Source organism: Acanthochromis polyacanthus, chromosome 8 (assembly GCF_021347895.1).
Source record: "Acanthochromis polyacanthus isolate Apoly-LR-REF ecotype Palm Island chromosome 8, KAUST_Apoly_ChrSc, whole genome shotgun sequence".
NCBI lineage: Eukaryota > Metazoa > Chordata > Actinopteri > Pomacentridae > Acanthochromis > Acanthochromis polyacanthus.
In genome coordinates this window covers 20,493,948-20,507,980 of record NC_067120.1, presented here as the reverse complement: position 1 = coordinate 20,507,980, position 14,033 = coordinate 20,493,948, and the positions used below count along the sequence as shown (strand labels likewise).

Sequence of the window (14,033 nt, the reverse complement as noted above, 5' to 3'; positions counted from 1 at the left end):
TTGTAATCTCTAATTGTCTCTCTCATGCGCACGCACTTCTCTCCACCACCACATCACACACACAGAAGCCTACAGTAAAGACATGTGGCAACTGCATCCTCTTCATTACCACCGGTATTCTTTGCTCTTTGGGACGGTCTCCCACACAACCTAGCGTAGCCTACTCCAAGCAGCTAAAGCCACTTTGGTGTTCACTTCCAACATGACTCAGAACAAAAACAAAAGATATTTTCCAACTGAGAAACCTTGCGATGTCCTGAAAGGACCGTTCATACTTATTTTGATTGCATCGACTGGCAAGTACAGATTCCCACAAAAGATACGCTGACAGCCATGTGTGTACTGTATTGGTAAAAGAAACACCTGATGTAAGGAAGCATCAGTCCAAGACACAAGGTAGACATAATGTACATGTTTCCAATGGAGACCTCCAAGTGAACTAGAGAGTAGAATAACAACAACCTGTGGGCGTCCACAATGGTCAGCATGCGCATCTGCAAGGAAGTAGAATCAGCCAGCAAAAAATTTCCCAAAACCAGTTTATTTGCCAAATTGCTAGGAGGTAGCTGCAACTGCTGTGAAGTGTGCTGACAGGAGAGATTAAGTTTTTGTAGTTAGCCATAAAGTGTCTAGAAAGGCCTACGTTTCAGCTATCCAAATGTGATGTGCTGTGTATGTTGCTCTAGTCATACAGCCTGATGACAGCATCTCTCTCTGCATCTTCTTCGATCTCCTTTGTTTATGTTTATTTATTATCACACTGTATACTGTGAAATTAAAAAAAAAAAGAAATAGACTAAAAGAGCCTAATATAAACAGAGGTGCATGTGTGCTGCCTGCCTCATTCATATTTCAGCAAATAAACTGTCGCAGTGAACGACTGACTCCAATTGAACTAACAGAAATTTGATTCAGGAACAGCTCTTTTTTACTGTGATACAGATATTTATAACCTGACGCACATTAGCTGCACCTGATTATCCTGCAGAAGGTACAAGGTGGCACTGGTTATTCCAACTGACACTGCAATCAGGCACGCTCACACTCACTGTTCATTTACAATCGCGAGTCAGCCTCCTAATCTTGGGACTGTGAACCCAGAGAAGCCTAAGACACCCCAGACAGGCACAGGGAGAACATGCAAATGCACACGGAAAGATCTCAACTGACCACTCGGTTCAAACCCATCACCTTGCTGTTGTGAGGTGAAGTACTAACCATTGTGCCACCATACTGTCCCAGTTCCTCACAGCTCTACTGCAGAAAATAGCGTCTTTTCAGTTCATTGTTTTGCTTTTAAGGCCCATAACATTTTGTCACTGTTACCGTACTCATCATTTCCTGTAGCCGCAGGCAGACGAACAATGTTATGAACTAGCTGAGGGACGTAGTGTAACATATAGCAACGAAAGAGATGAATGTAGTAGGTGGAGACCAAAAACAGAGCTAAAGAGAGGATGAATCCTGAGTGCACATTCAACAAGTGGACATTAAACATAATTTTGCTTTCTTGTTGCTTGGTGTGTAAATACAGAAGCCAACTGAAAGCCTGACAAGTTAGAAATATTTTGTTATTGTTAAAAAAACAATAATATGATATTATTGACATGATTTCCACTTTTGTGAAACAGTATTGTTTCATGAAATTGCTCAATTAAAAATCTGTAAAAGTTATATTTCCCCAAATAAACTTCTAAGCCTGTCACTTTCCAGTTTGTTTATTTTTACTTCTCTAACTTACTATGTAGTCTGCAACCTTTTACATTTAGGTGTTGAGTTCTACTGATGTCTCTGACTTGGCTTTTTGTGCGTGTTATTCAACTATTTGGCAAACATAAAAAGGTTTGTTGAAGTTGTCTCCAGAGAGGTTTAGGTAATCTTCAAGAATCTTGGAGTCCCGATGATCAATACTTCTACTATCAATACAGTGCCATTTTTAAGTCTGACTCTAGGTTAGAATACTACTCACATTTTTAGAAAATGTTCCAGTTTTGTGTGGACACGGGCTTTGACATCCGTCACATCACCAGCTGCACCTTGCTCAAAAAGGCAACAGCATCTCTAAGTGAATCCTTTCAACAGCCAGAAGTTTACAGGATATGGCAGAGATGTCATGCATTAGCTGATGAATTTTGTATTAAAATCAGGTGCTACATGCTGCACTACTCAGTCATGCTATCAGAAGTTTTCCAGAAGTTCATGAAAAGGCTCAAAGTTCCTCCCAGCATTATTACACCATTCCCAGACGTTGAGATTAGATGTAACTCTTTGCCAAACTTACCCATTCTCTTGTTCAGCGACTGAAAGGTTAAGTGTTCCCAGTGGGGTTCATAGTTAACAGCTTGTGCTTCTTATCTTCTTCCCTACAAACCTTCTGTCTCTGTCCACACTTCACTCTAACTTAGTTTCTATCTTGCTCTGTCTCCCGTTTTGGAGCCCAGCTGGGCCAACCGCCTCCGAAGCCTGCTGGAGTAAGACTGCTCAGAGTCTAAACGTGACTGGCCTTAAAGGTTTTTCTTGAGGAGAAAAAGCCCACATCCCACTGTCAGTCAAGCAGCGGAGCATAGTTGCAGCTGGGCCGCCATCCAAACAGACATGAAACTATTCTATTTCGGTCTGCCATATGAGCAGCGGTGCTGTTCAGAGGAGAAGGAGGAGGGGGGAGAAAGATTCTGTGGTGGAGCATATAATTGCAGAGTGACCAGTTATGGTGAGATGTAATTGCAGACCTCATCAGATGGAGAGAAACTGCCAACAAGACAAGGTAAAGAACTTGCAAGTAAGACTTCGAAAAAAAAAAAGAAACAACACAGACCACATAAATAAATGAGGAGCTGGGTTCCAGATGTAGCAGCAAAGGGAGGGAGGGGAGGAGAAGAAAGAGAGGGAGGGACAAAAAAAAGAGGGCCAGATGAAGGAACTGCCATGGCAGCAGAAAGAAATCTCGTTTCTGCCACAGTGAAAAGGTTTTTACCTTCCCAGGAACAGTCACACACGATGGAAAGGGGGTTTGGGGAAGGTGAGAGGATGTCGGGCCTGGCCTTATGTTGTTTCTGGATCTTTACCATGAGTGCTCCTGGGTGTCTGGTTTCACGTCAGCCTTGGAAATGACTACCTTATGGAAAAACTGTGAGCTTTAAAAATGAAGAAGGAAAATGAAAATATAAGCGGCAGTCGGCTGGTTCCCATTACAAACAAGACTCAGCTGGTCTGGGTTGCTGCAGTTAATATCGATACGTATTCTTGACTAAATAATTGCCACACGTGGCTCTACACAGGCACTCCCACGCACACACGAGGGCCTGTTATAGTGCATAGAGTCAAAAAATATTAGCTTTAGCATAAATCTGAACTTAAACAGCTAATTTCCTCACAAATTTTACCTCATTTCCTGGCCAAAGCAACAGGAGGGTGCTCACTGAAGCCGACGGAGGGGCACATTGCTATGTGTGAAGGTAATCCTCAGCAAGGCACGATGACTGAAAGGAAGAGTATTTGGGAAACAGTTGTAATGAGGTTTAAGGAACTATTCTTACTTTTGGAGGTGGGTGCCAAAATGACAGTAAACCATGAGACTGAAAACAGAAGATGGATGTTGCCCTAATAACATCACCCATTGGTCAGTGGGCTACTGTTCTGCAGCTTTTGCCACCATCTTGTTTTTTTTTTAAATTGGATGAGAGGTGAATCTGACTGAGAACTCACCACACTATGCACACCAATAAGGTGACATCTTGTCAATCACAAGGTAGCCACGCCCTAAAGCTTACCCTGCTTCACTGTCTACTTTAATTTAAGAGCATAAGCTGTTTATGCACATGCTTAATGTGGTCATGAGTCAAGTGAGAAGTAGAGTCAATTTCTCATAGATTTTTAAGTGATCCGATGTCTTTTTGCAGCCAGAGGAGTCGCCCTCTTCTGGTTTTCGAAAAGAATGCAGTTTTCAGGTGCTTCTGCTTTCACTTCACTTTTCAGACCTGAAGGCTATGTTTGTCTTTTATATACAAATTATGTGTCAATCTGGGATATTTTAACAATTTAAACATGCTAAATATCAAGCTTTTTCCAGAAGACGCAACCTTTAATGCTTGTGAAACTTAGCTACATTTTATCTTCACGTCTAACACACAAAAGCACAGCGTGTACATAACAGAGAGATGTATGCATGTATGAGTCATTTTACAAGATGACAGCAGAATATGTTACACTGTTTTACAACTTGATCTAAAAATGCTGATTCGCCCTGTTCCAAGCGTTTTATTAAATCTAATTCCACCTCCATGGTGTTGCCCTTAATTATCGATGTACTTTTAGTTTTGAAAAGGCCTTTCTTTTGAAATTGTCTGTTGCCAGTTGTCACTTCCTGTCCACTAGTTTGATGTGTAGCTTTACACGTACATGCTTTTCTGGATGCACGGCTCTACTTTGTCAACGTCACAGAGACAATGTTATTTCAATTTTGGACTGACTGGTTAAGTTAAAAGGATTTATTTACATGCATTTATGTTGTTTTATTCTGTTTTTGTTGCAGTTTTCACTCTGTAAGAAGTCAAGTTTGCTATGACTCATTTATTTTGTAAGCAGGAGTTGAACTAGTTGGATAGCTGCAGCTTTTACCATCACCATTTTCTTTGCCATCAGAAGAGTCTGACTTACGCTTGGGAGCCATAATGAAGGGCAAGAAAATAGCCAATGTAGCACAATCCAAGGTGGCGTACCGCTGGAGAATGTAAACAAAGCCGCTCGTCAACTGAGTCCAGTGATGAAAGGCCATATGTTGAGGACGTCGTAAACCAAGGACCCCCTGTGTTGCTTTTCTTTAGCAGCCTTTGGCAAAAATTCTTTCCCATAATACTTAGACATGCAAGGGTTAAATATCTTAAAAAGGAGCCAAGTCAAGCTTTAAAAATTAAAAAATGTCTTACTCTGCTATGACAAAAGACAGCAGTAGGTATCATGGATATTGACGCTATAATAATGATCACTGTTTTGCTAAGCAGGTGCATTTTTATGGAAACTTCAGCTTTTGCATGCTGACAAATGAATCTTTGGATTTTGTTCAAATCTGTCTCAAGACGCTAGTTGCTAAACCGCCCAAAAACTCAACTCTGTGTATCAAAATTGCACAATTACAATTCTTTTTTTTGATGAAAATAATCCAATCCTGCCTCCGAATGGCTTAGATGTAGTTCATCTCTAAAATGCGCAAATATATGAAGTCCACACCGCTCTAGTTACTCAGCCCTTTCTTATAGCTGAATCTTGAGCACACCAGCTCAAATACAACTCTGCTCAAATACCGTAAAACTGCTCTTCTCTAACTGGAAGGAAGTTCTAAAGGAGAATAATGATACAGACGGTCAGACAGTCTCATCCTGCAAGTTAAGAGAAGTGGTTCCTTATAGGTGTGCTACAAATTAAACCTTGGAAGTCTGAATTTGTGGTCACCGATACTCTGAAGCTTCAGGGAGGAAATGTTCTGCCGTGATGTTGCTTATTTCATTCATGATGTGTCTTCAAGCAGAAAAAATGTTTTTAAAAAAGAGAGGCTCTTTAAAACCTAAAAATTTCTAGTTCTCACGGCTCAGTCTCAGAATAAGGACAGTTACTTCAACAACATTTCATGTTTCATTATTTCAGAAAGGCTGATGACAGAAATGCTAACTGACTAAGTTGTAGAAGCTAGCAAAACAGAGGCTAGCCCCAACAGGATGTCATAACTTCAGCTCTTTATTTCCCAAAATTTTAAACTATCCTTTAAAGCATTTAAAGGAAGCATCTTCCAAAGCCACAGGTTATGCAATGGGTTTGTGGTGTACGTTTCTGGGAACTCAACTAGTGGCACGTCTTCACTCTGGAGATGGGGGCTCACTTGTTGGTTTCTCTTATACGAAACATCTAATTCTCAACTGGAAGGGCCCCATTCAAAGCAGCTGTGTGCCATTAGGACTGCTATTCTCATTGGCATGGTGGGATTTTTAGATTACTGCTGAGAAAGAAGCTTTAAACCAAACCGACCCCACGAATCAGCCCTCAACCTCCCGTCCCCCTCAATTATCATAATATAGAGAGAGGGGTTTATTTTTTTCCTCTTCAGTCATGCAGGAAAAGTTTCCATTTGGATTCTAGCATGGCTCTGACTTCAGCACTGATTCTCTACGGATAGACAAACAGGCAGACAGACAGTGAGACAGAGAGAGCACGAGTGGAAAGACTATAAAAACAAGCGACAGATGAGGGGCTTAGAGCTTGAGGGGGAATAGAGCACAAATCTCCTTCTCTGTTTATACTCCAATAGCATAAGTTCCCATATTAGTCATGCATATCCTCTCATCGAGGAAATAATAAGTCATCCAGTTGAACAGTTGGACTTAGAACCAATCATTATTATTATTATTGCCTTAAGTGGCTACATCGTGGACCCGGCATGTCTGCTGTTAGCGGTTGCCGTTTTTCTCTCACTTTCCTTGTATTTCACATGATGATGTTTGACAAAAATACATTTGCTTTCTTGGTACCGACAGCTCTTGTGTGCTTGCGCATGATGCACACAGTAACAAATATCCTGTATTTGCTCTGGTGCACACTTGGCATTCATCCATGCAACCAAATAAGATCAACCATATCCTGTTTTTCACTTTCACCCTTATTGAGTGGGCTCATTATCCCCTCAATTTCCAAACTTGCATCCCATATTTATCATCCAAAGCTAAAAGGCCTTAATTTATCCTGCCTTCAAAGATTTTGTTTTTACTTCTCTGTCTGTGATTTTGCTGGAAACGCTGCACCTCAAATAATTTGAAACCACTGGCAGCACACAGACTGTGTGTGATTGTTCAGAAAATACAACATAAACTGTAATTATGCATTCACATGATATCTATCTCTTCCAGTTTGTGTGTTTAACATGATTTATGTGAAATGAATGCTCTATTTCCTGTTACAGACCTTTCCAAAATACATCAAGACTCATGTTTTATTTTTCACTAATGATGTTTTGCCTTATTTTGAGTCTTTCATTGTAGTTTTCTCTTTCCTCAGGAATTCCACATAATTTCACTTTGTAAATAATCTACTGAGGAGGTGCCCACTACAGCCAGTATTAATGGTGACCTCTGAAGAATATGAATGATGTACAGCTTCTAGATTTCCTCAACCGGGTGAGTGTTAGAGCTGCAATTTTTTTGCCCCGAGAGAAGATGTTCATAGGACGCATTATGTGTTTTCATTAATGATGCATCTATAGGGGCATTGAGCAGTTGGTTTTTTACCCTCTGTTCTAAAAAAATGGTATGTGTTTAAACATCACTTCAGTCCTTTTTGCTTTTTAATCAATTTAGGGTTCAGATATTCCTGCTCATTTTTGAAAATTTGTAAAATAAACAGCAGTTGTTGCTGATGAAGCTGTATGAACTGGACGAGGGTTCACTTTTATCAGCGATGGAGACTCTTTGAATGTTTTCATCACTCGGAGCAGATCTGTGAGACTCTGCAGAGCTCTACTGAAGCTTTAGTCAAGACAATTACATTGCCATCTGTTGGAGTGGTGTGGTAAAAACAGCTGAGCCCCAAAATGTTCATCCTCCCTGCATGGAACTAAAGTATTTGATTAAAAATGATGCGCAGTATGTAAAGCTAAAGGAGAATGTCTTGCATGTTATTCACACATGTAAAACACAGCTTCTGCTTCTACATAAATGCTCCTGTATACTGGTTCGGATTGAGATGTGTGGTGAACGTTCAGCTTCACTGGAGCTAAAGAAGGACAAGTCTGACTGCAGGTTTGGCTGCCTTTTATTAAGCAATTCCCCATGCACTTTTTTTTTCTTGTATCATCATGTATCTCAACATATCCATGCCGCTGCGGTGTCAGTCAGAAATACTCCCAATGAAACTGATGTGTTCACGCCTGCAACTGTGCAACATTAGTGTGTGTGACTGCGGATTCTGATTTACAATATTTTTCCAATTTGCAGATGTGTGCTGCATGTTTTCAGGATGTGATTGTGCATCTGTCCGTGGGAAATATTGTGAAATTTCCGACCAATGAATTACAAAGAACTCTGTTTTTGTGAGGTTTGACTGATTTATCATTTGTGGACAATAATAATCTGTATAGTTCATAGTACAAATATAAGCTTCTCATAATATAATCAACATCTCAATCGTTCGGTTTCTTTCTATACCTGCTTAAAAACCTTTGAAGAACAACACAAGTACCCCAAACCCGAGTGTATCTAAAATACATTTTAATCTTGCTGAAATTTGTTTTCACAATATTGTTTACAATATTAATCTGTCTTCATTCTCTTCATCCTCGCTCGGGTCTTCTTTATCGTCTCGAAACAGAACTGTACAATCATGTTCATGTAAATTGTTCTACATCAAGGCACAAGACAACAGCCGTTGTGGGGGGGCCTTGGGTAGGCTGATCTTTAATGGCGTCCGTCTGGCACACAGGAAAACAGGATACCCTCGGGAGGAAAGGGAATTATGGAAAATGTAGAAGTATGAATCTCAAATTGGGAGCTGCGGGGGGGGGGGGGGGGGGTAGGCATGGAAGAAATGTGCTCTAACGAGAGGTGAAAGGTGGAGAAAAAAATAAGGTGATAACCACTGCTGCTTTCATTTTATTTTTCCAATGATAGTCATGTATAAAAAAGCCGAACCATAAGGATGTTTTTTTTTCTTTCTTCAGGAGTTCATTTGTTCATGTACATAAAGTAAAGTGCTTTTTTTCTTTTTTTTTCTCTTATTTGCCAAAAGTAAAGGGTTTCACTAACAGGATGGAAATGGGAACGAGATGTCCTGTCGTGTCTTTTTTTTTCGTTTCCCGTAAGAATGTGAAGGAGTGGATAAAGGGCCAGTTCAGTGTTTATTTTCTGCTCAATTTTTTGTTGATTTTTGTTCTCAGGTTTTTTCTGATGTTTCCTCGTCAGGTTTCAACCTCTGAAAGACAGAAAGAGAGAAACGGAGCGTAAATTTGGAGGTCATGGTTCAATGGACAGTACTGACTGCTGTTCATCTTCATTCCATTTTAACATCATTCCATCAAGAATCCAAAATGAAATAAATGTGTAATATAAAATCATCTGAAGGCTAATTTTTAAAAACCTTAGCAGAAAATGATCAGATGGAAATGTATTAGTGCTATTTCTTTTAAAACTAAAGATCTGAGTCAGTAGTACATAGACAGAAGGAAATGAAATGCAATTATTTACCGTTTCCCTGAAGGTTTTGGAGTTCACATCTGGATGCTTCTCCTCCGCCTGCCGAAGGCCTTGGCGCCAACATTGGTGGGGACGAAGTTGCTGTTGCCCATTCCCCCCGACCGGCTGAGGAAGTCCGCCAGGCGGTGAGTCACGCAGGTTGCCGTGTTGCAGGCTCGCTTCTGTGCTGTAACGCTGCTTCAGGAGAGCAAACGGGGGTTAACGGCAAGATCTGTGTGACATTCATCTATACAATACTGAAACACAGACCTACACACCCAGTATATCTGCACACAGTTCATTTTATTATCATCACAGCACAGGAAATACATTATACTAGAATGTACAGATTAAAAATCTACATCAAGCATGCAGGGTTTGATCATGTATTTTCTGCATTTTGAGTTTTTCTTACCTTTGGACTTGGTGAGAGCCTCAGATTTAACATTAAGGCTTCTAACACTAGTGTATTCACATGTACCCACTGACTGATTTTTATGTCCATAAGAATGAAAATGAGCTAAGACTTAGTGGTAGAAAAATACGTTTATTGAACAACAAACATGGTGTCGCATGAGTGGATCATTTATTACTAGTTTGATTAAGTGATCTCTCTCAACTCTTAAATTTCAAGGGCTTTGAAATGCCATCAAATGACTCCAAGTACAGTACACAGATGTATGAACCAGCTCCTGAATTACATTTGTGAAAATTAAGTCTGATTGTCTGAGATAATAGGAACAAATCATTCCCTGGCAAAAAAAAAAAAAAGATGGAGGGTTGTAGGAGAAGGGAAAGGAGAGAAAAAAATGAAAAGTTGGTTGCAGTTAAAATTCTTCTCATGTCAGTCAAGCAGGTAAAATCAGCATGCACTTGCCAATCGATAAGGAAGAAACTGGGATGAGGAGAGAAAAATGACAGGAGAGGAGGAGAGGAAAGGAAGAGGAGGGAAAGGTAAGAGAGAGGCTGAGGGTGGATGATGAGGAGGGGTTAGATGCTGTCAAACGTCTCGCCGTAGATTGCATAGCTGTCGCTCTCAGGCGCACTGCGCTTCTTGCCGGGCGTTCCTGCTCCCACGTTCGTGCGAGGGAATGTCTGCAACTTGTGCAGCTCCTGAGACAGTTTGCCCAACACACAGGTGCTGAGGTTGGAGCAGCGCTTGGTTAGAGGCCTGTCCATGCTGTCGGGGAGGGGACACACAAGAACACATGCAGAGAACAGGCTCATAGAAAACATGCAAGCAACACTTTTTTCGTCACTTCCTCTTTTACCCCCATTCACGCGCCATTTCGACTCACATGCACGTCTTTCTCATGCTATCGCAAGTCTAAAATGGGCAAAAACAAAAACATCTCCGTCGCATACAGCATCATGCCTTCCCCCACCTCCCAGCAGTCAAAGAACTTGTCATCCATCCCTCATGCGCCGAAACCTCCAACCCCACCCCCATCTCCACCTCACTCAGTTAACACCCACAGAACAAACAGAAACCAGTCGCTTCTCACTGTCATGCAGCTCCACTTAATCGACATCATGCACACTTATTTGTTCTGTTAAGCATACACTGTTCACATGCCCGGCAGGCAGGCTCAAAATAGTCAACCGTTCAAAATCAAACTCATCCATGCGGGAGCAGGGTCATGACAGAGAATAGGGATTCTTTTTTTTCTTTTTTTCTGTTTTGTATTAACATGTTTTCTTGAAAATAATATCCTCTCCTTTGTTCTGCGGAGAAGTACATACCTCAAGGCCTGATTGAACCCAAGTTGGGAGCTAAAAAGATGCTTCTTCAGTGGTGTTTCAGTGAAACCAGAATATGATGAAGCCCCTAAAACACACATGAGGCCTGGACAATAGCCCAGAAGAAGACCTGGCCCTTTAACTTTTTTATTCATGCCTAGAAGTTTAGTTTAACCGGTTCTTTTCCACTCTCAGGTGTTTCTGTGCAGGGAGGAAATGTTAAACAGAACTAAAGAAAAAAAAAGTTAAAATAAAGAAGAGTCATCTGTACCTGTTTCCCTCAGTCGCCTGCTGCTCCAGCTCTTCCGCCGTCATCTGCACAAACTCCTTGACGATGGCGTTGAGTAACCTTCGCGCCTCGTAGTCCGTGAGTGTGACTCGGTCTGACATGGACTCTAAACCCGGTCTGCGGTTAGTGGGGGGGGGGGGGGGGGGGGGGGGGGAGGTTTAGGGGTCAGAGGGGTTTAGGGGGAGGAAGAAAGGCATTCAGATCGGCATTAATGTAAATCCTTCACCAGAGTTATCACCTGCAGTTGAAGGGAGGGGTGGTGGGATGCGTTGGGGTGGGGTACTGGTGGAGTGGCAGGATGGACAGGAGGGGGGTTGGCTTAGACGTCACCACCTCCGAGAGGAATGACGTCTGAGTTTTGAGGGCCCCCGGCCAACACGGGGGGAAACAATCTGCGGAAAGTGCCCCATCTGAGAGAGGGGCTGATGTGCAACCAGCTTTAGATTTATTACTAAATCGATAGCTTCATGAGAACAGTGCGGGGAGTGGCTGGAATGGGGCTCCATATCAATATATAGGTCTCATTTATCTCCCCCTGAAGTGAGCTGCATTGCTTTTTTAGTTTTGTTTGCATTTGTCTTACTTAAGAAAAGCACAAGTTCATCAATTTACATTGAAATTATAATAAGATAGAAGTGGTTTTAGACATAGATGAATCAGAATGATTCTATTTTCCTAGTCTGCATTCACACATAATCATTTTTACTATTTCTTTTTATACTGGTATTACTGTTGGCTTTTGTATCTCCGAATGTCTTTCCATCAACATGTGCCTCACAAATGCTCAAACCTTCTCCCCCCTTTTCCACTTCATTTTTTTTAAAAATGGCAATATGAAAAAATCTTGTTCTCACAAGCTTTTTATCTGATAAGGCAGTGCTTTTGCATCAATCCTGCCACTTTCTTCCCACTTGTAGCTTTTTAAACTAACAATACTTTAGGAAATGTAGTTCTTTTGTGCTTTTCCACATTTCAAGTTGCCTGGAAATGCCTGTCAGCTGAGAGCTTAAAGTGTAAAATGTGAAATCTGAGTGTCTCACCTGGCAGGGGCGGCTTGTGAGCAGTACATCTGGCAAATGACCAGGGCGTAGGCAACAAGGAAAGCAGAGATCTTCAACATAACCATGGTCCCCTACACAGCGAGAAAGACACCCCACATCAGCTGCTTGTACGCAAGACTGCTGCCACACACTCACGCATCGCTGAAATAAGTTAGCAAGCCACCTAAAAATGGATCTGCAAAGCTACTGATATACATCTGGGAAATGTACTCATGTCTAATCCTCTTGTGCTGTGGGGGGAAAGAAAGTTGCAACAAGAAAAAGTGTCATTTCCCAGAGAGCTAATCTTACTTCTACCCTCATCTCAGTTTGCTCTGGTCTCCTGCTGAACATCCTTTCACACAACGCCCCTTCAAAACTGAGCCACATTACAATCCCCCCTACTCTTCTTCTGCAAAACGCATTGTTCGTCCCAAGTATCCAGCCAGGAGTAAAGGACAGGTAGGTCTCTCATGTTGTATGCCGCAGGTCGTGGAGTGTGACATGCCTGAGTGTGTGTGTGTTTGTGTGTGTGCATGTGTGTGTGAGAGGGTAGGCAGGGGTCCTAGACTGTGCAATGTATGTAGCACTTGCTAGTGCTGGAAGAGGAGGGGTGAAGAGAGAAAGGGAGGAGAGGGGGGGACTCCAAAGCTTGCCAACTCCCTAAGGGACCAGTGCATTAGTGTAATGAGCTGCCAGCTCTCTCTCTCTCTCTCTCTCCCTCACACACACTGTCTCTGACACACGCTCAAACCTGGCTTCTCCTGCCCATTCTCCTCTGTCACTTTCTCTTCATTACTTCGGCTTCTTCTTCATTTTTCCCCCTGCCTTTCGTCCTCCCTTTCTTGCTTATTTCTCTTTCTATCTCAGTCTTTGGCCTTCCAGTAACAGAGTGGACCCACTGAAAATGGGTGCTGGTGATAGTGGTGACCCCAGCAGCCACACTCTGTTGCCATTATCAACACTATCGCATCATCTTACACCGTGACTCTCTGTGCACATCCCCCCTGATCCACACACATGCAACCAGCTTATCAGTTACATTTCTAGTCAAACAGCCATTCCAACACATTGCCATTCCAACACCACATTAAAAGTCAGCGCTTACCTTCAGTGATAATCACCCAGCAAAAAAAAATAAAAATATATCTCTGTGAATCTCTATGCAAAACACAATAAGTTGACTTTCTCTCAACTTGCAGAACAACTCTTGATTCTGTTGCATGCAGCCCCAACGCACCAGCCTATATATCCCACCACTTGGATTTGTGCATTGACTGTGTAGGTGTTTAATTATCTGCTGGCAGCCAATCACGTTGCTCTGATGCTACGACAAGCCAATGGGACGCCTCCCCTCAGTCCTGGCTTACTAATAAGGGATATGGCTTTGCGCTGACGTCATTCCTCAGTCACTAAGTGCTCCATTCACAAAATCCACCAGTCATTTGGACCATTTGCTATCCCCAATTTGCATTGATGTCATTAATTAAATAGGAGGCAAAGCAAACTGGTGTCCGTGTAGAAGCATCACCAGCAATAAATAATTTAGAAACCTTCCAAAAATGTTACATTTCATGCTATACCTCAAATGGCAAATCAATAAGGGCACCCCCCAACGCCACCACCACCCTCCCGAGGAAGCACTTGCAGGCGGGGCCATCTGCTGGGGAGGGATGTATACTACACAGTGACGCACTCCTGGGCTCTTCATTCATAATGCTGCTTGGATAGCACCAACTCTTCACTACACCCACT

The 14,033-nt window shown here is 42.1% G+C and overlaps 2 protein-coding genes across 4 annotated transcripts in view; both read right to left on the bottom strand.

Annotated features, from left to right (window-relative positions):
* LOC110960319 (rhombotin-1) overlaps nucleotides 1-14,033 on the bottom strand; it is a 266,898-nt gene that overhangs the window by 204,920 nt on the left and 47,945 nt on the right. The window lies entirely within an intron of this gene.
* Nucleotides 8,228-13,538, bottom strand: LOC110960315 (calcitonin gene-related peptide-like). Of its 3 annotated transcripts, XM_022207515.2 has the most exons (5): nucleotides 12,591-12,858; nucleotides 12,279-12,370; nucleotides 11,221-11,355; nucleotides 9,222-9,404; nucleotides 8,228-8,949 (listed from the first exon to the last, which is right to left on the bottom strand). In XM_022207515.2, the coding sequence occupies exons 1-4, from the start codon at nucleotides 12,666-12,668 to the stop codon at nucleotides 9,245-9,247; spliced, it is 465 nt and encodes a 154-aa protein (XP_022063207.1). In that variant the 5' UTR covers nucleotides 12,669-12,858; the 3' UTR covers nucleotides 8,228-8,949; nucleotides 9,222-9,244. The 3 variants fall into 3 exon arrangements, with proteins under 3 accessions (XP_022063207.1, XP_022063205.1, XP_022063208.1); XM_022207513.2 differs by lacking the exons at nucleotides 8,228-8,949; nucleotides 9,222-9,404 and adding an exon at nucleotides 9,494-10,389 and having other exon boundaries at nucleotides 12,591-12,873; XM_022207516.2 differs by lacking the exons at nucleotides 8,228-8,949; nucleotides 9,222-9,404; nucleotides 12,591-12,858 and adding exons at nucleotides 9,741-10,389; nucleotides 13,387-13,538.

Coding starts and splice junctions, on each gene's coding strand:
- LOC110960315 (XM_022207513.2), bottom strand. CDS start 12,668: ATGTGGCTCAGTTTTGAAGGGGCGTTGTGTGAAAGGATGTTCAGCAGG. Junction 12,371..12,590: donor AAACTGAGATGAGGGTAGAA/GTAAGATTAGCT, acceptor CTCGCTGTGTAG/GGGACCATGGTTATGTTGAA. Junction 11,356..12,278: donor TCACAAGCCGCCCCTGCCAG/GTGAGACACTCA, acceptor CACTAACCGCAG/ACCGGGTTTAGAGTCCATGT.